This window comes from Symphalangus syndactylus, chromosome 4 (genome assembly GCF_028878055.3).
Source record: "Symphalangus syndactylus isolate Jambi chromosome 4, NHGRI_mSymSyn1-v2.1_pri, whole genome shotgun sequence".
Lineage (NCBI taxonomy): Eukaryota > Metazoa > Chordata > Mammalia > Primates > Hylobatidae > Symphalangus > Symphalangus syndactylus.
This window is the reverse complement of record NC_072426.2, coordinates 44,560,616-44,581,605: the sequence shown is the minus strand read 5'-3', so window position 1 is coordinate 44,581,605 and position 20,990 is coordinate 44,560,616. Positions and strand designations below refer to the sequence as shown.

The 20,990-nt window shown below is 40.5% G+C and overlaps 1 protein-coding gene and 1 pseudogene across 4 annotated transcripts; one reads left to right on the top strand and one right to left on the bottom strand.

Annotated features, from left to right (window-relative positions):
* Nucleotides 1-621: 621 nt before the first annotated feature.
* On the top strand, nucleotides 622-20,897 carry SAR1A (secretion associated Ras related GTPase 1A). 4 transcript variants are annotated; one of them, XM_055274568.2, is made up of 7 exons: nucleotides 622-793; nucleotides 8,922-8,995; nucleotides 9,115-9,234; nucleotides 9,783-9,848; nucleotides 12,925-13,028; nucleotides 17,121-17,252; nucleotides 18,496-20,897. In XM_055274568.2, the coding sequence occupies exons 2-7, from the start codon at nucleotides 8,938-8,940 to the stop codon at nucleotides 18,610-18,612; spliced, it is 597 nt and encodes a 198-aa protein (XP_055130543.1). In that variant the 5' UTR covers nucleotides 622-793; nucleotides 8,922-8,937; the 3' UTR covers nucleotides 18,613-20,897. The 4 variants fall into 4 exon arrangements, with proteins under 4 accessions (XP_055130543.1, XP_055130544.1, XP_063493272.1 ...); XM_055274569.2 differs by having other exon boundaries at nucleotides 658-730; XM_063637202.1 differs by lacking the exon at nucleotides 622-793 and adding an exon at nucleotides 956-3,790.
* On the bottom strand, nucleotides 6,654-7,293 carry LOC129480600 (calmodulin-alpha-like; annotated as a pseudogene).
* Nucleotides 20,898-20,990: the final 93 nt, after the last annotated feature.

The following is a 20,990-nucleotide window of genomic DNA, read 5'->3' as shown; positions in this document are numbered from 1 at the left end:
GCTGGGCGCGGTGGCTCACGCCTCTCATCCCAGCACTTTGGAAGGCCTAGGCCAGCGGATCACTTGAGGTCACGAGTTCGAGACCAGACTGGCCAACACGGTGAAACCCTGTCTCTATAAAAATACAAAAAATTAGCCAGGTGTGGTGACATGCGCCTGTAGTCCCAGCTACTCGGGAGGCTGAGGCATAAGAATCGCTTGAATCCGAGAGGTGGAGTTTGCAGTGAGCCGAGATCGCGCCACTGCACTCCAGCCTGGGCGACAAAGTGAGACTCCATCTGAAGAAAAAAAAAAAAAAAAAAAGCAAAAGCTTGGAGGGATCCACATCAAGTGCAGGGCCCCAAGGTCAACTCATCTTTCCCAGGACCTATGTCACCGTCGGTCCCCGCTTCTGACTTTCCTGGTGCGTCTGGAAAGGGAAGCCGCGATCCCGAGGATACCAGGCTGCTCAGGGACTCCAGGACCCAGCCCCGGACCAGGGTCCCGGCGTTGCCACGTCTCGCGCGGTCGGCTAGCCAGACGGGAGCAGGCGGGGCCGAGGCGGGGCCAGACCCCGAGCGCACTTTATCACGCCTTATGCCCGCCCCTCCTCGGCCCGAGTCGCTGGTGGGACGGCACCGGGGCAGAGAGGCGTAACGCTGCGAGGGGGTGGGGCTCATTACGCGCCCGGAAGTCCCGGGAGGGGTGTGACGTACATCCGGCGAGTAGCTGGCGGTCCCGGGTGCTGCTGGTTAGTGTTCTCTGAGGGAGGGTCCGAGCCAGCCGCCGTTTTGCCGGAGGAGCGCCTCAGGCCGTGAGTCTGAGGGCCGCGTCGGGGACGGGAGTTGGGGCTCGAGGGGCTGGGACGGAAGCCGGGGAGGTCGGAGCGGAGGCTGGCCCTGGCGGGGTTGGGGGGGGAAGTGACACGCAGGCGGTTCTGTGGGGCCGCGGGGCTGATACTGGGCGGGTACGGGCCAACTTGGCCAGATCTGCTCCGTCCCCTACTGTCCTCTTTGGCCTGGGGTCCACCTGCATTCCGCTCGGGGGTCTCGCAGCTGCTGGGCCTGATAACAGTTTCTTGTCTGTACCGTGCGCTCCGGTTTACGAAATGGCTCCATGTCCTCTGTCTCGGAAGAGCCTCACAGCCCTCGGTGAGGCGGGTGGGAGCCCTTGATGATTATCCTTGTTTTGTAGACTCGGAGACTGAGGCTGGCCGAGGCTCCGCAGTTAGCCAGTGTGAGCGCTCGAACCTGGTCTACAGGCCCCTAGTCCAGGGCTTACCCCCAAGTCAGCGCTCGGTTGTCGTCCGATGGCCCGGGTCAAACCCTGTATTTTTTCCTTCCACCTTCCCCTTTTCCCCTGTCTGGTCTCTGCATGGAAAAACTTCCTTATGTGCATTTGACATGGATTAGCGTTTTCTTCACGATTCTAGCCAGTGGGTCAGGAGCATCTTTATCTTGATTCCATCTGCTTCGGTTGCAACAGGGGACTTAGGGAGATTTGCCATGGGGCTGACCTTTGACATTTACCCCGCAGCTAAGCAGAGTTAGCTAAAAGCCAGCCGCCTACTACCCCAAATCTGCCTGGAATTGCGTCTTAAAGTTGCTCTGATTGTGTATAACAAGTCATGCGTAAATTTTTAAATTGGGTAATGGTCAGCTTGGTGCCCTCCTTTTCTGTTAACATTTGTTTGAATCATTTAGCCCTGGAATTCGCAAGTTTTCGTTTTAGGTACATTAATAGTGTTTTGTTGATAGTTTAAGAGACCTACCTTAAATTTTAGATTACTCTTAACTTCTCGTAAGGTGGTACAATGGACCAAGAATAGAAAATAAATAGAATGCTAGTTATTAAAATACCATTCAAAAGATGTGATGAGTCGTAAGGAAGAGAACTTCGGAAGATCATCCTCTGTGTAGTTGGTGGGTTAAAGAAGTTTTAGTTTTTTTTTTTTTTTTTTCCAGCAATTTTGTGATTTGGGTTTGAATTTTATGTACTGTTAACAGAAAGAGCTTAGGCTTTGGTGTTAGAGATGAGGGTTTAAGCCCTGGCACTATTACTTTTTCAACTGAGCAGTCTTAAACGACTCAGCAAAACTAGAAGTATCCTCATCTTTATCTTGTTAAATGAGGCCAGTGATCCTTGCCTGGTAGGGTTGGTGTGAGGATGAAATGAGATATACAAGTACTGTGCAGATTATAAAACTACTGATGAGTTGGTACAAATCCTAAGATCTTAAGGAGAGAGGAGCCACCAAGGCCATTTTCAGCTGCTGAGGAGGCTGAGGTGGTAAGTTCTCTTGAGCCTGGGAGGTTGAGGCTGCAGTGAGCCATGATGGCAACACTGCACTTCAGCCTGGGAGACAGAGTCTTGGTCTGTCTTAAAAAAAAGGGGGGGCAGGGCATTTTCTTAACTTTGGGTAGCAGTGCAACCCAACTCTTTGGATCTAGTAAGGGTTTTTATTATTTTTAGCTCACCCGAAGGGTTTCTTCAGTCAGCCTCCACTCTGATCACTCCTTTACAACCCAACACTTCTATATATATTATATATATTTGTACTACACTGGTTTTCAGTCAATACTTTACAGACTTGTAAAAAATGTTTACATCACTTTAGAAATATTTTCTTTCTTTTTTTTGAGATGGAGTTTTTGCTCTTGTTGTCCAGACTGGAGTGCAATGTCGTGACCTCAGCTCACTGCAACCTCTGCCTCCTGGGTTCAAGCGATTCTCCTGCCTCAACCTCCCGAGTAGCTGGGATTACAGGCGCCCACCATGCCTAGCTAATTTTTGTATTTTAAGTAGAGGTGGGGTTTCACCATGTTGGCCAGGCTGATTTCGAACTCCTGACCTCAGGTCATCCACTTGCCTCGGCCTCCCAAAGTGCTGGGATTACAGGCATGAGCCAAGTATTTTCAACTAGATGAATTCTGCAAAGGTGAAAAGGAGAAAATGCCACACTTTAAATAGTTTTTCGTGGCAATTGAACTACTTTAATTTTCCGTTTTATTTTCCTTTGACACTCCTGCTTTTAAGCTTTCTCCTCCCTTGGAGCATACAAATCAGCAGGAGCCAGGATTTAGCTACTTGGCTGCTTTAATTCTTCCCTCCAAAATGATCTGAGTGGGAATGACCTTAATGAGGGGTGTGCTCTAAAGGTGAGCTGTGCTTCTCCAAGCAGTAGATTGAGGAAAGTATAGGAGGATGTTTGGTTTGAGGGAGTTGCAGAGGAAGGGCACATTGTTCTTTTACTTATTTACAGTAAATGGGAATTTAAGCACAGGAGCTTTATTAAGTATATTTAAGTTATTGGACACCTTAAAGTGCGGACTCAATTTCCAGGGAAAACTATTAGTTAATGTGATAAATGCGGTTTTTCTTCTGAAATATATTTGTTACTGAAAAGGCAAAAAAGAAATCACCTTATTTAGTATTTTTTCCTAAGAGCTTAGTATGTACCTCCACCCAAACTGCCAAACTTTATTTGGCTGTCTTTGGTAAGGGCCATGAAAAATAAATATTAATTAGGTCCTAAAATTTATAGATTAGGCCATGGGCCTGATAAAAACCCAGTAATTGGATGAAAAACATACCATCTCTACTTTTCAATTTGCTCTTTTTTTTTTTTGAGATGGAGTCCTGCTCTGTCACCCAGGCTGAAGTGCAGTGGCGCGATCTCTGCTCACTGCAACCTCCGCCTTCCAGGTTCAAGCGATTCTCCTGCCTCAGCCTTCTGCTGCTGGGATTACAAGCAAGCGCTGCCGTGCCCAGCTGTTCATTTTATTCTTCATCTGGCATTCTTTGAATGAATGTAAGGGGATTTTTTTGTGGGTAACGCTTTTACTGGTTACTGTTCATGAAAATTTTGATTGCAGTTGGTCATATCTAGTATAAAGCCCTGTGTTCAGATGCTCTTGCTGATGGAGAAGAGTAAAAGTGTGGACCTTCCATTTTTATGCACCATATCTGAGATACTAAAGCAAAAATTCAGCATGACCAGACAATGCTGAGAAACCTTAAGACCCACCAGCGTGTCTAGATCCTACCCTCTTAATTTCATTCAGAGGTCATTTTGCTTATTACCAATATATGTAAACCTTTTAGTAGCTTTTGATAGCTATGAGAAACAATAGAAAAAGTAGTGTTAATATCACTACCAGTTAAGTTATTTACTTGCTTGGGAACTTACTGCTATATTCTGAACAGGTATTCTTGTTTTGTTTTTTGTTTTTTGAGACAGAGTCTTGCTCTGCCATCCAGGCTGGGTTGCAGTGACACAATCATAGCTCACGGCAGCCTCGAATTCCTGGGCTCAAGCAATCCTCTTGCCTCAGCCTCCCAAGTTGCTGGAACTACAAGCACGTGCCACCATGCCTGGCTAATTTTAATTTTTTTTTTTTTTGTAGAGTTGCGGGTCTCTCTGTGTTACCCAGGCGGGTCTTGAACTCCTGAGGTCAGGGAGGAATCCCCCACCTCAGCCTCGCAAAATGCTGGGATTACAGGTGTGAGCCACGGGGGCCCAGCCTAAATAAGTATTCTTATTTTAAGAAGATCTATTTGTAAAATGAGTTTGGGTGTGATTATTCATGTATGAAAAGATTCTCTTCTTATCCCTTAATGGTTCTCTAAAATAGTGATGTCATTTCTTTTTATAAATTGAGACCCGTGTCTGCAAAAATGATTAAATATTGAGATAGCATTGGTAAATGGAGCAGGTTGAGTGGTGCCGGCCAGTAGAATTTTGGGTGACTTTTGTTTTTTAGAGCTGTTTACAGGATAGATTAATATGTTTTTCATTCAAATCAATGTGCTTTTCATTCTTATTTTGTATTAGTGCATCTAAGTGGCATTTTGATTCACATTATTGATGAGACTGATTTCCTAGAGTTATTCTTCACTGGATGACAGCAGTGGTATGTCTAGGGAATGTGAATGAACCGCTGCCTGAAGCCACACAGTAAAAGAAAGTATAGGCATACCTCGGATATATTGTGAGTTTGGTTCCAGACTACTGAAATAAAACAAGTACAGTAAAGCAAGTAACACGAATATTTTGGTTTCCTAGTGTACATAAAAGTTACGTTTACACTATACTGTAATCTGTTAAGTGTACAGTAGCATTATGTCTTAGAAAATACGTACCTTATTTAAAAAATACTTTAGGCTAAAAAATGCTAACAAGCATCTGAGCCTTCTGCGAGTCATAACCTCTTTGCTGATTGGGGGTCTTACTTCCATGTTACTCCACATTGATGGCTGTTGACTGATCAGGTTGGTGATTGCTAAAGGTTGGGGTGGCTGTGGCAATTTCTTAAAATAAGACAACAATGAAGTTTGTTGCATCAGTTAATGCTTGTTTTCAAGAAGGATTTCTCTGTAGCATGCAGTGCTGTTTGATAGCATTTTACCCATATCAGAATTTATTTCAAAATTGGAACCAGTCCTCTTAAACCCTGCTGCTGCTCAAGTAAGTTTATGTAAACTCAAGTAAGTTTTTGTAATTTTCTAGATCGTTGGTGTCATTTCAACAGTATTCATAGCATCTTCACCAGGACTAGATTCCATCTCAAGAAAACCACTTTTTTTGCTTATCCATAAGAAGCATCTCTTCATCCATTAGTTTGATCATGAAATTACAGCAGTTGTCACATCTTCAGGCTCTACTTCTAATTCTAGTTCTCTTGCTGTTTCTACCATATCTAAGGTTACTTCTTCCTCCGAAGTCTTGAACCCCTCAAAGTTATCCACGAGGGTTGAAATCACTGTCTTCCAAACTCCTGTTAATATTGATATTTTGACCTCTTCCCGTGAATCATAACTGTTCTTACTGGTACCTAGAATGGTGACTCCTTTCCAGGAGGTTTTCAGTTTACTTTGCCCAGATCCAGCAGAGAAATCAGTCTATAGCATTGATAGCTTTGTGAAATATATTTCTTAAATGAAAGACTGGCAAATCGAAAATACTCCTTGATCTATGGGAAGCAGAATGGATGTTGTTAGTAGACATTAAAACAACATTAACTTCTTTCTGCATCTCCATCAAAGCCCATCGGTGACCAGGTGCGTTGTCAATGAGCAGTAATATCTTGAAATCTTTTTTTCTGAGCAATAGGTCTTCACAGTGGGCTTAAAATACTTAGTAAACCATGCTGTAAACAGATGTGTGGTAGGCAGAGTAGATTTAGTGTAATTCTTTTTTTTAATTGTAATTTTTTTATTGGAAAACAAATACACAACTTGGAATGGATTTGAGGCAAATTGTGCCATAAACACATTTTCTTTAAGTGGCTAAACAGTTTAAAAAGCAAGTAACAGTAAAAGAAAATGTTTCTGGTACAGGACCAGCAGTACAAAAAAAATAGTGTATGAGGTACCTGGGAGTACCTGGATAATACAGCTGTTCTGCAGTAGTGCAACTTTTAAGTACATATTGTTGGCTGTCCGTAGTCCACACAGAGTTACAACTCCATACTTCAACAACATGCTGACAGTTCCTAAAGAAAACTACTTTAAAAAAAGGCATAACCCAGATGTTCCCTTATTTGACCAATTCCACCTAAGTTTAGATGTGCAGAAAGGCTTAGATATATCCAGAGTAAGCCACAGGCAACATGTTACTTCATCAGTTTTCTAAAATAATGTTTCAGGGCAGTGACAGTAAGGGAAGAACACATGGAGGAATGAAGTCCTGATTACCATACATGCATATTTTTTTTGACAGTAGGGAGAAGCCTTTTACAGATAAGTTACAAACAAAAGGCAAATAAACAGTTTTGTACAAGAAATTTAACACATTCTATACAAGGTCTTCCTTATGCTGTCATCATTTGTACAAACTCATAGTTTACTTGACCATCACCATCAGGATCTGCTTCCCTGATCATTTAATCAACTTCTTCATCTGTTAAGTTCACTCCAAGGTTTGTCATCACATGGTGAAGTTCTACACCACTAATATAGCCATTGCCATCCTTGTCAAACACACAGAATGCTTCTCTAATTTCTTCTTCACTGTCTGTGTCTTTCATTTTTCGTGCCATCATTGTCGGAAATTCAGGGAAGTGAATTGTGCCATTACCATCAGCATCTACTTCATTAATCATGTCCTGTAACTCTGCTTCTGTGGGATTCTGCCTGAGACCTCATTACAGTTCCCAGTTTCTTTGTTGTTATAGTTCCATCATCATCTTTGTCAAATAGTGAAAAAACTTCTTTGAATTCTGCAATCTGCTCTTCAGTCAGTTGGTCAGCCATGCTGCAAGTGCTACTGGTTTCCGAGACGCAACCACACAACCACTCTGCTCGCTCACTTGCTCCACTTGGACTGATTCATTGTCATTCTTAAGGGCCTTAGGATTTTCAGAATGGTGAATGAGTATGGGTCCTAGGATTTTCAGAATGGTAAATGAATATTGGCTTCAACGTAAAGTCACCTTGCATTAGCCCATAACAAGAGAGTCAGCTTGCCTCTTGAAGCTTTGAAGCCAAGCAATGATATCTCCCTTCTAGCTATGAAAGTCCTAGATGGCTTTTCAAATAGAAGGCTGTTTTGCCTACATTGAAAATGTGTTGTTTAGTGTAGCCACCCACCTTCATCAGTTATCTTGCTGCAGCTTCTACATCAGCACTTGCTTTTTTACCTCGTGTTTTTGTTTTATTTTATTATTATTTTTTTATCAGCAATAAGGCTGTTTCATTTTCTTGACGTTCATGGGTTTGCTGGAGTAGCACTTTTAATTTTCTTCAAGAACTTTTCCTTTGCATTTACAATTTGGGTAACTGTTGAGTGCAAGAGGCCTAACTTCTGGTTTATCTCAGGTTTTGATGTGTCTTCCTCACTAAGCTTAATCATTTCTAACTTTCGCTTTCAAGGGATAGACCTGTTACTTTCACTTGGAGAATAGGGAGGCCTGGGGTGGTGGTGGCAGGGCTGTGGAGGAAGTCATTAAGTTTGCTGTCTTCTATGGTTGTGGTTTGTGGCACAACAAAACAATTATAATAGTAATACCAAAGATCACCAATGGTAGATCATGATGACAGATATAAGAATAATGAAAAAGTTTGACATATTGTGTGAGAATTACCAAAATGTAACACAGAGACATGAAGGGAGCACATGCTGTTAGAAAATGGTACTGATACACTTACTCAACTCAGGGCTGCTTCCAACCTTCAATTTGTAAAAAACCAGGAAACCTCAGGATCCACAAAGTATCATCAAATGAGGTATGCCTTTATATTTTTAACTCCTAGTTCTCTGAGTATCATAGACCAAAAACTATTAGGAAACCAGTTATTTTTGCACATATAAGGATTCTAGGGCCTGTCCTCCAGATTGTAAAATCTGTAAGTGTCAAGAAAGAAGAATATTAGTTTCTCTTTACTTTGCTTCCTCCCTTCCTCTTCCCTCCCCTCCTCCCCTTCCCTTCCCTTTTCCCCTCCCCCTCCTCCCCTGCCCCCCTCCTCCCCTCTCTTTTCTTTTCCTTCCCTTTCCCTTTCCTTTCCTTTTTCCCATCCTGTCCTGTCCTGTCTTTTTTCTCAAGAGTCTCCCTCTGTTGCCCAAGCGAGTGCAGTGGCACCGTCATGCCTCACTGCAGCCTCAAACCCCTGGGTTCAAGTAATTCTTCTGTCTCACCCTCCTGAGTAGCTGGGACTATTGGTGTATGTCATTATGTCCAGCTGTTTTTTTAGTTATGTGTAGAGATTGAGTCCAGCTTTCTTGCCCAGGCCAGTTGTGAACTCCTGGGCTCAAGTGATCCTCCTGGCTCGGCTTTCCCAAATGCTGGGATTCCAGGTGTGAGCCACCATGCCTGGCCTGCTTTCTTATGCCTGAAAACATGGGACTATAAATGTGCATCATGGCTAGGGAACAAGAGTTAACCTCTCCACAATTGTACTGTCATTCAGAAAGCTAATGTTTGCTACTTTCATATTTTATACAGGTAGTAAGCATTAATAATGTCTTTCATCTTTGAGTGGATCTACAATGGCTTCAGCAGTGTGCTCCAGTTCCTAGGTAAAGCCATTTCCTTGAAATACAGGTTTCAAAGTTTGTGCATTTCCTTCAGTAATTTAACTACAAATAGGCTTTGGTCTGTAGAGAGCAAATGTGTTAACAATTTTTTTCTCTTTTAGGACTATACAAGAAATCTGGAAAACTTGTATTCTTGGGTTTGGATAATGCAGGCAAAACCACTCTTCTTCACATGCTCAAAGATGACAGATTGGGCCAACATGTTCCAACATTACATCCGAGTAGGTTTGAAAATATCAGGTGACCTTTTGATCTTTAAAGGTCAGTGTTAGGCTTGGAGGATGAATCCCTAGTTGGTGGAGTTCTTTTATTAACTGAAGTCCTAAAAGCCAACTCATACAAAAAAATTCCCTGTAAGACACACTCAGGTTATGTACTTTCAGATCTAAACCTCTGGAACTTTGTCATTATCTGTTGTCACTGGTCCTGTAAAGGGACACCTCTCCTATACCTACTTCTAAGAAGTGGAAAATAGCTTGGAAAAAAAGAAACCTTTGGCTTTTAGAATAGTTTAAGAACATTTCACCCTTGTATTCCTTTTCTTTGTTGGGAGTGGGGCGTTGCCTGGGCTGGTCTCAAAAATCCTAGGCTCAGATTATCCTCCTGCCCTCAGCCTCCTGAGTAGCTGGAACTACAGGCGGGTGCCACCACACTTAACTTCTTGTATCTTTTTCTTTACAAGGTGAAAGCATTGGTATTGGCTTATGGTACTAGTAGTTGGGGTTGTTGAATTGACAATTTTATTTCTTCTTTTTAAACAATTTTTCAGCATCAGAAGAGCTAACAATTGCTGGAATGACCTTTACAACTTTTGATCTTGGTGGGCACGAGCAAGGTAAGCGATGACTCAGTGGAAAGCATGTTTATTGACTTATTTTTTTTGTGCCCCCGAGAGCTCCTTTTAAAAGCAGTGTGTCATTTTTACTTTTTACATTACTTACATTTCAGAATTAGGATCTTATTACTTTGGTGAAGTTGTTTTATTCATTTTTTTTTAAGTAATTTCAAACTTGTCAAAAGTTGCATTAAATAATACACAGAAGTCCCTTTCAATATTACCCTATTGAGCTGGGATAAAGTTAGCCATAACTATTCATGAACTTTTAAGTATTTGCCTGATATAGCCAAACTCAACTCAAATCTTGACTGAAAATTTTTACAAAGCAGGACAGCATCTTGCCATTTTAATCTTCACTACATTTTTACTTATTAATATAATTTACCTTGTAACTGGAAAATACGTTAAAAGATATATGTATTGCTTCAACAAGAGTAATTATTTCATCATTTTAACTAGACTTGCCCTAAGCCAGTATATTTTCTTCTATACCTTTTGCCCAAATTTGTTAGTCTCCTCCTCCCTACATAATACATATTAATGCTTATTTTTTATGAACTGTTTGTGAGCATATCATGCCCCTTTACTCTTTAATACTTTAGTGCCGTTTTCTAAGAACAAAGATATTTCCTTGTATATGATCATAATAGTTATCAAATCCAGGAAGTTTTATTTTTATCCACTCTGTATTTCCTTTTTTTTTTTTGGTCAGTTGTCCTGATAATCTTTTTTATACCGTTTTTTCATCTTGACCAGGTATACAGTATCATATATTTAGTTATCAAGTCATTTTTGCATCCTTTATTCAATGGAGTGAAAGTATGTAGGAAATGAAATATTTGTAAGTAATTTCAGACTTGTCAAAAGTTGCAAAAGTAATACAGTGACTGTGTGTGATTACTCTGATACAAGTTGATATTTTGTATATTCTATCCATTTCTGACAGTTGGTGGAACATTTCCTTCTACCTTTTTGCTTTCCTCAGAAGTGCTTTTTGCCTACTCAGGCTATGTCTTTGGTTTCCAGATTCCTATCAGGTGTTTAGAGACATACAGAGTGGGCATCTTTGTCTGATGGGCACTCAGTTCACATTTGACAAGACCGTAGGTATAGGAGTAAAACATTTAAGATGTGAGAATAAATATTCTGGGAAGGTAGGGAAAAGGAACTATTGAGATTCTGTCAGATTTACTTACTTGTTATTACACTGTGTGGAGAAGTCTCGTTTTGAAACATTCGGTTGAGCTAATACCGTTTTGTTTTTTTTTTTGTTTTTTTTTTTTTTGAGATGGGGTCTTGCTCTGTTGCCCAGGCTGGAGTGCAGTGGCACAATTTTGGCATACTGCAACCTCTACTTCCTGGGCTCAAGCAATCCTCCCACCTGTTTTTTGTAGAGACTGGGTTTCCGCCATGTTGCCCAGGCTGGTCTTCAACTCCTGAGCTCAGGTGATCCACCTGCCTCAGCCTCCCAAAGTGCTGGGATTATGGGCGTGAGCCACTGTGCCCAGCCTAATACAGTTTTAAAAAAATGTATAGTAAAATATAACATTGGTCATTTCTAGTTGTTAAGCCTAATAATTTTATAGTCAGTGATTTCATTAACATATAATTACATTTTAATTAATTTATTTAATATTTATGCCCTGAAAAATCATGTATATTATGATCATAATCACATAAAATACCAGTAAAGAAAAAAGACTGGAAGAAAATGTCAGAATATTGACAAGGGGTGTGTTTTGATGGAGGGATTAGAAATGATTTTGTTTCCTTTTTTTCTGTAAGGAGCTTGTATTTTTTTCATTTGGGTAAGAATGGGTATATGGTGTCCTTTCTGCTGCTTCCACAAAAGGATTTGTAACTGCTTACAAATTTAAATTCAGAGCAAGATAAGACGGAACCTAGACCATCTGGAGAATGCAGAAGGACTAGACACCAGATAGTTTTATATACCTGAACTGGGAATTGTAGATTGTTTGGTGTGATAAATTTAGGTTTCAGGTTTTGTTAAAAGTAAGAAGGGAAATGTATTGATGTATTTAGTTTTGTTTATTTGACTGAGGAAAATCTACTTAACAAAAACACTTTTACATAATAACCTAGCCACCATTTTATAAAAGTTACTAAAATACTGTATACATCTGGAGGTTTCCTTTTTTTGTGTGTGTGTAACTTAAAAATTTTAACTTATAAAAGGAGAGCAAGTTCGATGTAACAAAATCAGTATAGTATAGAACTACGGAAAGTAAAATGGAAAGTTCCTTCAACCTCTTTTTCCTAGCTCCACTCTTTAAAGGTAACCATTATTAACTGATGTAGAGATGCTTCATTATTCATTCTATTGCAAGGGCTGGAAATTAATGGCTTAGAAATGATAGTACAATTAAATCACTGCTTCCCAGCCTTTATCGTTTCATGTCACAAGCAAAAAAACAAGTAATATTTATAAGGCATGCTGGGTTAAATATGGCAGGCTGAGATAACTGGAAAATATGGTAGCCTGAGGCCTTGAACCACTTGTCAGGCCCAGTCTCCCTAAGGGCTGAGCAGAGGAGTGTGTCAAGATACCTACACACAAGTTGGCTAGAAACTAACTGGGACTAAAGTTACATGGACAAGTAATTTGTATCCTGATGTTTTAACTCAGAGGTTGCAAACTAGCCTTGGCTCCAGGGGCAAGGCAAGTCATTTAAGTGAGTAAAATTGGCTGGCTCTAAGACAGCAGGGAAATTTTGTCAAGCAAAAGTGTGCAGACGTCATCTGAAGGGGCAGCCACTGCTTAGTTCCTGCTGATAATTGTCATGTGGATAAGTAGGCGTGGGATTGCCAGATGTTGCAGTTTTTCAAGAAAAGCGGAAACTCTGATTTTCAGATTTACAAAAATCAAGTTCAGCTCATGGACCATCAGGTTGCATCCTCTGTTCTGAATTGATACTGGCCAGAACTTGGAGAAATCCATAGAGTCTAATCTTACTGAAACCCGACCAAGATTTGTCCATTTTACAGACCATTAGGTTATTCATTTTCACAATGTATATTTTTTACTGATGCAACTACAAACTTTGTTTTTTAGCACGTCGAGTTTGGAAAAATTATCTCCCAGCAATTAATGGGATTGTCTTTCTGGTGGACTGTGCAGATCATTCTCGCCTCGTGGAATCCAAAGTTGAGCTTAATGTATGTTTTGTCTTTTAATGTGTATTTTAATGTATATTTTGTCCTTTTTTGGCCTCTATTTTTTTTTTTTAAGGAATGTAGCTCAGTAGTGCCAATAATTAGTCATTCCAGTTAACATTTGGCAAAAAGACCTAGTTGCAGGAGGACAATGTTTTAAATCTAAGACATTGCTTTTCAATGTCCTGAGGAAACTCAGCTCAAACTTGAATAAATTAACTGTTGTTTCTATCATACAGTGATTATATGGCCAAGTTTGCTCAGGATACTCCTCATTTATGCCTGTTGTCCCAGCATAATTAATAGTATTCCATTTCACATGTCATGAACAGTAATTCTGTTTTGTTTTTTGACGGAGTCTCGCTCTGTTGCCCAGGTTGGAGTGCAGTGGTGCAATCTCGGCTTACTGCAACCTCCACCTCCTGGGTTCGAGGGATTCTCCTGCTTCAGCCTCCTGAGTAGCTGGGACTACAGGCACGTGCCACCACGCCCGGCTAATTTTTTGTATTTTTAGTAGTGACGGAGTTTCACCATGTTAGTCAGGATGGTCTTGATCTCCTGACCTCATGATCCACCCGCCTTGGCCTCCCAAAGTGCTGGGATTACAGGCATGAGCCACCGTGCCTGGCCCATGAACAGTAATTCTTTATAAGTAGTGTTGGCATAGTGAAAGCCTAAAAGCGATATTAGAATTCTTTACATTTTTGAATCTGCATTCTTAGCTTGTGCCTACCCACCTTCCCACTGAATGACTTGCCAGACCTTCATGGTCTGTTCTCAGTCTTCAGTTTTGGTTGCATACATCCTTTGATACTATCAAGGACTCACTTCAAGTTTTCTCCTTTGTCAACATTGCATTTTCTCTTGGCTTGATGGTTTCTATACTATTGGCTTTGTTATCCCTACTCCTTTACCCTATATCTCTTCTTTCTCTTTGATTTATAACTCCTTGCATTCTTGTTTCTGGCAACTTGAACCTGTCTTGAATTTATTTCTAAGTATGTTTCTCACATCTATAGCTCCAGCCTCACGTAGAATTGCCTGCCACACAATCTTTACCTTGCTTTTTTTTTTTTTTTTTAAACAGACTCTTCCTCTGTGGCCCAGGCTGGAGTCCAATGGTGCAATCACAGCTCACTGTAACCTCCAGACTTCTGGGCTCAAGCGATCTTCCTGCCTCAGCCTCCCAAGCAGCTAGGACTACAGGCATACACCACCACACCCAGCTAATTTTTTTTAAAAAAGTGTTTTTGTAGAGACAGGGTCTCATTATGTTGCCCAGGCTGGTCTCAATCTCCTGGCTTCATGTGATCCTCTGCCTCGGCCTCATGAGGTGCTGGGATTACAGGCATGAGCCACCACGCATGGTCTCCATTCTCTTTGTTTAAACTCCTCTTTTCACTCTTGATTTTGGAGCTATCTCTCTGGCTGATACTTCTGTCTCTTTGAGAAGCACTAGTTCTTCTGGTTAGTCCTTAAATGTTTGTGTTCTCCAGAGTCTACTTTCTCCTAGGCTGGTCTCATCTACTCCTTTCATTTGGCACGTACATGTCAGTGACTCTCAAATGCATTTCTCTCCTGTAGACCTCTCCTGAGCTCCAATCTCATACCTAATCCTGCCTACTCTCGACAACTCCTACTACTGATTCTGTTTTCCTAGAATGGAACTATTCGTCTTTCCCACCCATCACCTACCTGGACATGCAGTCCACAAATCTGTGAATTAATATAAATCCTACCATGACCCTGATATGCACCATAATGCTAGAAGGAACTGCCTCAGACTTCATTGCTCTACTTAATATCCTTTGATAGTTCTCTATCATTTTCAGGATAAAATCTATAAATCTTTTGCATAGCACATAAGATCATTCACGATCCTCCCTCTGTTTGTTTTTACTGTCTACCTTGAACTATATTCCAAACAAACAACTTAGCCATCCTTGAATATGCACAAGTAGCTACTGCCTGGCTTTTTCACCTGTACCTCTCCTCAACCCCTCACTTTGTCGGCAAATTTTAAAATGTTCTATAAGAGTCCTCAGAGTTCAGATATGACTGCTTCTGGTAAGCCTCCCTTGACCTCTGAAACTGTGTTAGACTCCTACCTTACCAATGTCTGTTGTCTTCATTGATTTTTTTACAGTTCTTTCTCATCAGACTATGAACTAACATGATAGGGACTGTGTCTTATTTCTTTGCAAAACCCCTGCACCTAGCAAAGCATTAGACACATTAGGTACTTTGTTATTGCTTAATGAATGAAGGACATTCTTATTCTAATTTTGTGTAACATTTCCTGGATTCCAGATGGTCAGAGTATGTTTCCCTTTATCTCTTTTTTTTTTTTTTTTTTTTTTTTTTTTGAGACGGAGTCTTGCTCTATCACCCAGGCTGGAGTGCAGTGGCCCGATCTCGGCTCACTGCAAGCTCCGCCTCCCGGGTTCACGCCATTCTCCTGCCTCAGCCTCTCCGAGTAGCTGGGACTACAGGCGCCCGCCACCACGCCTGGCTAATTTTTTTTTTGTATTTTTTTAGTAGAGACGGGGTTTCACTGTGGTCTCGATCTCCTGACCTCGTGATCCACCCGCCTCGGCCTCCCAAAGTGCTGGGATTACAAGCGTGAGCCACCGCGCCCGGCCCCCTTTATCTCTTTAACTCTGCTTTCCCCCCTAGCTTTCCTATTGGTGACAACTAGATTCCCAGGCTTGAAATCGGTGCCAGTTTTGACTCATTTGTCTTTTTTTTATTTTTTTTTAATCATTTAGACATTGGTCTCTTCAATTCTTCCTTCAAAATGCCTCCTGCAGTGAATTGAATGCTCTACCTTAAGCTAGATCATGATCTCTTACGTGAACACCACAGATAGATACTATTTGTGAATTCATTATACTGAAATAAGATTTTATTCACTAACTTCTGGATTTGTGGTCTTTTAGGATATATTGCAGCTCACTTCTCACACTGGCCCCAGAATGTGAGTCATCTCTTCCCATCCATTTACTTTGTTGCTGCATGTCAATCTAAATGCTTGAATCCAGCCATGCAGTACTGTGTGGCTTCCTGAATTATTGTCCTACTGCAAAGCCATTGTTTATGTTCTTCCTTCTCCTTTACACCTGTCCAAACCCTGTCCTTCCTTTAGAACCCTGTTTAGGTTCCAGATCTTTTCTAAGACTTTGCTGAAGCCCAAAATTGCCATTTTATTTCCCTGAACTTGTCTTAGTGTTAATATTCAGTTCCCATTCATTGTGACACTTATTCACTATGTTGTGTTCTTACTTGGCTTTGTTAACATAAATGTGGCTGGGTGTGGTGGCTCATGCCTGTAATTCCAGCATTTTGGGAGGCTGAGGTTGGCAGATTACTTGAGGGCCAGGAGTTTGAGACCAGCCTGGCCAACATGGTAAAACTCCATCTCTACTAAAAAAAAATACAAAAATTAGCCAGATATGGTAGCACATGCCTGTAGTCCCAGCGACTCAGGAGGCTGAGATGGGAGAATCGCTTGAACCTGGGAGTCACAGGTTGCAGTGAGCTGAGATTAAGAAAAAAAAAAATGTGAACATAGAGTGAGGATTTTTTTGAGGACAGGAATGTGCTTCCTTTTGTATCCTCAGTGCCTGAGATAGTTACCCTTCCTACTGTATTCCTCTCAATGCCTGAGACAGTTCTTTGCACACATTGGGACTTGTCGAATACTTGGGGAGTCCCTGTAGTCATCTTTGAGGTTCTGTAGCCAGAGCATTCATTCTTGTAGGACTGTGCTGAGGGACATCCTGAGGATAGTTTGTGGCTGAGCAGATTAGCTCAAAAGTTAATGTTGGGGCAGTTCTGCTGCCTTGTAAATAAATAGACTAAAGTTGCAACTGTTTCGAGGCACTTAGGAGATTTTTACCTAGTGTCATGGGTGTTGTGTAATGTCAAGGTGAATCTTTAATCACTCAGGTATAAAGTTGATCAGATTTTCACTTTACATTAATGCCTTAAAAGATTAGTGGAAGTCAGAATTTTCATTATCTGGTGGGCTTTTGTAGATTCCTCACTTAATTCTTTTTTTTCTTTCTTTCTTTTTTTTTTTTTTTCAATCTTTAGGCTTTAATGACTGATGAAACAATATCCAATGTGCCAATCCTTATCTTGGGTAACAAAATTGACAGAACAGATGCAATCAGTGAAGAAAAACTCCGTGAGATATTTGGGCTTTATGGACAGACCACAGGAAAGGTAAGAGAAAAATATTTGGGTTACATATAAAGGACATTAACAGTTTTTAAAACATGACGTTTTGCTATCTAGATTACCCTTTTCTTTTAAAGGCTTTAACAGGCTTAGGATTTGTTTTACTGTGGGTATTTTGTAAGCTCACTAGAGGCAGGAGTGTGTTCTTTTTAACGTTTTAAATGGGATTCATTCATCGGGTATTTGAGGAAGAAGGAAATGGTAGAAAAGGCAGACTTACTCTTTTAAGAGTTTATGATTATCTTTCAAATTTGATTCTGAGAAATTGCTTTTGAAATAGCCCTTTTTAGCCAGAAAAGAATATTTTTTTTGGACTGGAGTTTGCAGGTTATGAAGAAAGATAATCATTTCAATCACTTTCCAAGCATTGAAATCAAAGCACTTGATTATCCTCATTGCTTCTTGCTGAGAGAGGTAGGACTGTTGGCCCCATTTTGCAGAGGAAGAAACAGAGAGTGATTTGTTCAGGTCTACACAGCAAGTCAGTGATAAAACCAGAAAAAGAACTTGAGTCTTCCAAATCAATAGTTTTTACTGTCTTCAGTTGGAAGGAGGACTCTTGTAGAAAAGCAGGCTTGAGAGAGAGAAAATCTAGATCAGATAAAGTTAAGCAGGAATCTTTCTGTTCTTTTTTAGCTTGGGGTTTTGGCATATTTAGTTTTTAAAAATCTTCCTTTTCTGTGATAACTTTCTGACTTTTTTACATGGTTCCTTAGTCTCACCTCTTGATTATCTGTGTCTTTATAGAAATACTTCTTTTCTTTCATTGAATTTCTCCTCTTTTGCATCAGTATTAAATACACATGAATTCTTCATTTCTTCAGTGCCACCTGTTATGAGTGTTTATTTCTGCATGCTTTTGTTAATGAGAATGTCCTTATTTCTAAACAGTCCCAGACCTCTTTTCTGCATCAGAGAGCATGCTGGTTCCATAAGTCCCAGTGGCTTTTTTCTTGGTTTGCTGCCATAACTTTACAGATAAATACTGGGTATTCAAAGCAAATGCTCTTCAGAGAGAGAGAGGCTGGGAATAGAACTGTGCTGCTTATTCTATCCTGAAAACACGAAGCCTGGGGAAGTCATCTACATGGCCTTGACCACATTTCTGTAATTAATACCTACTTAGGTTTGCTTTTAAGGAATGGATAAAATGATTGTAATGATCGTCCTTTCAATCTTTTCCACCACAGAGATGCTAACAGGCCTTTCTTGGTTTTGCCTCCTTTAGGGGAATGTGACCCTGAAGGAGCTGAATGCTCGCCCCATGGAAGTGTTCATGTGCAGTGTGCTCAAGAGGCAAGGTTACGGCGAGGGTTTCCGCTGGCTCTCCCAGTATATTGACTGATGTTTGGACGGTGAAAATAAAAGAGTTTTACTTCTCTGGACTGATCCTATTCACAGCTTCCTCATGAACTTTTCTAATAGAACAAGGAAAGCTCTCCAACCATGTCTGGCGTTGAGAAGCCAAGAGTCTCTGTCAACTCTCTCATTGCCCAGTGGTGACATGTGCTCTTCTCCACACTGTTGGGAGGTAATGCTGCCCCACATGCTGGTGCAGGTCAGTATCCCGGGACTTGGAAGCTGGCAGGATTTGCCGGGTAAAGCTGTGTGCCATCATGGGGCACCTGAAAAGAAAAACACGTCTCACCACTGTGGTTGATTCAAAAGAAAGTGATTCTATTTTTTAAAGAAAGTGTTGTTAATGTAATTGGTATCCCTCCTCACTTTTTGAGTTCACAATTTACTTGGTCCAGAGTTTTCTATTCTTTTTTTTTTTTTTTTTTTAAAACTAATGAATGACATTTAGATACTTCATAAAATTATGAACAGATATGGAGGCCAGAGCTTATTTGGGTAAACTTACTCCTGCTGAGTTAGCAGGTTGGTGAGAGAAGCTCCCCTGAGCTCATCTGTCTCTCTGACTGCCTTGGAGTAGGTGGCATAACCTTGTGCACAGAGAACTAGAAAAGGGGCAGAACCCTGGCCTTGCAGTTGTGGCAGGTTTCCACTGTGGTAAGCTAGGGTCATTCCTCATCAAGGAATGTGTAGCAGATTATTCAGTGTGGAGGAGTTAATTATAGAATGGGTTATTGTTGTTATTCTTACTCATGAAGTTACAGATTTCAGCCAGTCTTTGCTTTTATACTTTTGTGAAATTTAATTTCTCTCTATAGCACCTTCCTTTTTCATTTTCAGTTATAAAAAGTGACTTTCACCTCATAAAAGAGTTGAGAACATCTCTCATGTCACATACTGCAGGTGCATCGGTTACTTTTGCACAGATTCTAGGGGGACGTTTTTCTGAATAGGAAGACAGGACAAAGTTAACAGCTTAAGGGCTCTTAATTCTGTGAGTTGAGGCCTTAAAAGTATTGTAGCATTTGTTTGGATCCAGGAAAAATCTATTTAGTGGGCTTTAAAATTTCCGTTTGCAGAATTTGGGCTCTCAGGCTGTTTCTGAGCTCTTTTTCTTACATTTTTTCTCCTTTGATACTTATTTTATTGGTGTTTAAAGTAAAGTAAAGGTTAACATCTGTAGCTTTTCCAGGTTTTTTTTTTTTTTTTTTTTTTTTTTAAATGAAATTGTCTTTCTCCATTGCAGAAATAAGCTGGGGAAACACTAACCCAAAAACTTTCTGTAGAGCTGTTCCTTTGGAGGCAGCCTCACTTATTGGCAGTAAAGACTCAGTATAAAAGCACCAGCATCCCTACTTGGGTGATGGGGATTAATTTTATAGCATTCCATTTTCCTAGTGCCACATGTGAAATTGGATTTTGATGATCTTAATCTATATTCTACCCTTATAGTAAAAGATCAAAGATATATCTCCTAGGAACAGATTGGAGATAGGAGATGAAAAGTTGGGAGGATGTCTTTATTCTAATGTGAGGGTAGGGAAAATGTGGATAACATTACTGGGGTGAGGGAGGCATCGTTCTTTAGTTGGAGTTCTCATTCTTGCTCTCCAGTACTGACTTGTGGAGAAAGCATACTTTTTCACTGCCAGGTACTGAATGCAGAGGCTCAGTGAAGTATATATGTGGGAAGTGCATGCATTTCATTTATTAGCAAACATAGCTGGATTAAGACAAAATTGTTGGTTTGGAAAGGGGTTAAAACCTTAAGTGAACAAATCTAGCTAACAGTGAATGGACTAGGTAATTAACTTGCATATTTTTAATTTCCTTCGGTTAAAGGTCCCCCATACTTCTCTATTCGGAGACATGAGAAGTATGATTACTTCAGTGTTAGTTTTCTTAATTTTTTTTTTTTTCCCTATTTGTCCATTGTCACTTTGTTGCAAGCTAGAAATCTGTGGGTTATACATAGGGCAGCTCTTTGTGAAAGTGGTTTATTCCACTGGAGAAAGGGGATTGAAAATCAGTTAGAACCAATGTATTTCTTGCCCCACGGAACACTATTCCTATAAGATAGCTGAAAGAAGCTGCTGTGAGGAGCTCAGCTCCAAACACAGGATCAGCACCTTGTATAGGAATTCCCATGAATTATGACTTCTCATTCTGTTTTATCAGAGTGCATATATGTCCTATTTCAGGAAAAGTAAAACAGTCATTTACAAAAGAAAGTCAATCTGTATCCTAAGCATTTTAATAAAAAGTTAAAACAAATGTGCTATTTCCTTTTTTTTTTTTTTTTTTTTTTGCATTGGTTTGTTCTGAGCTCTGAGTTTGAACAATGCCGTTTGTTTGGGGAGGCAACCA

Excerpts from the sequence above, each read along its gene's own strand:
- SAR1A (XM_055274568.2), top strand. The coding sequence starts at position 8,938 with ATGTCTTTCATCTTTGAGTGGATCTACAATGGCTTCAGCAGTGTGCTC. Across the intron at positions 8,996-9,114 it reads CAGTGTGCTCCAGTTCCTAG|GACTATACAAGAAATCTGGA; the intron begins GTAAAGCCATTT and ends TTTCTCTTTTAG. Across the intron at positions 17,253-18,495 it reads ATGGACAGACCACAGGAAAG|GGGAATGTGACCCTGAAGGA; the intron begins GTAAGAGAAAAA and ends TGCCTCCTTTAG.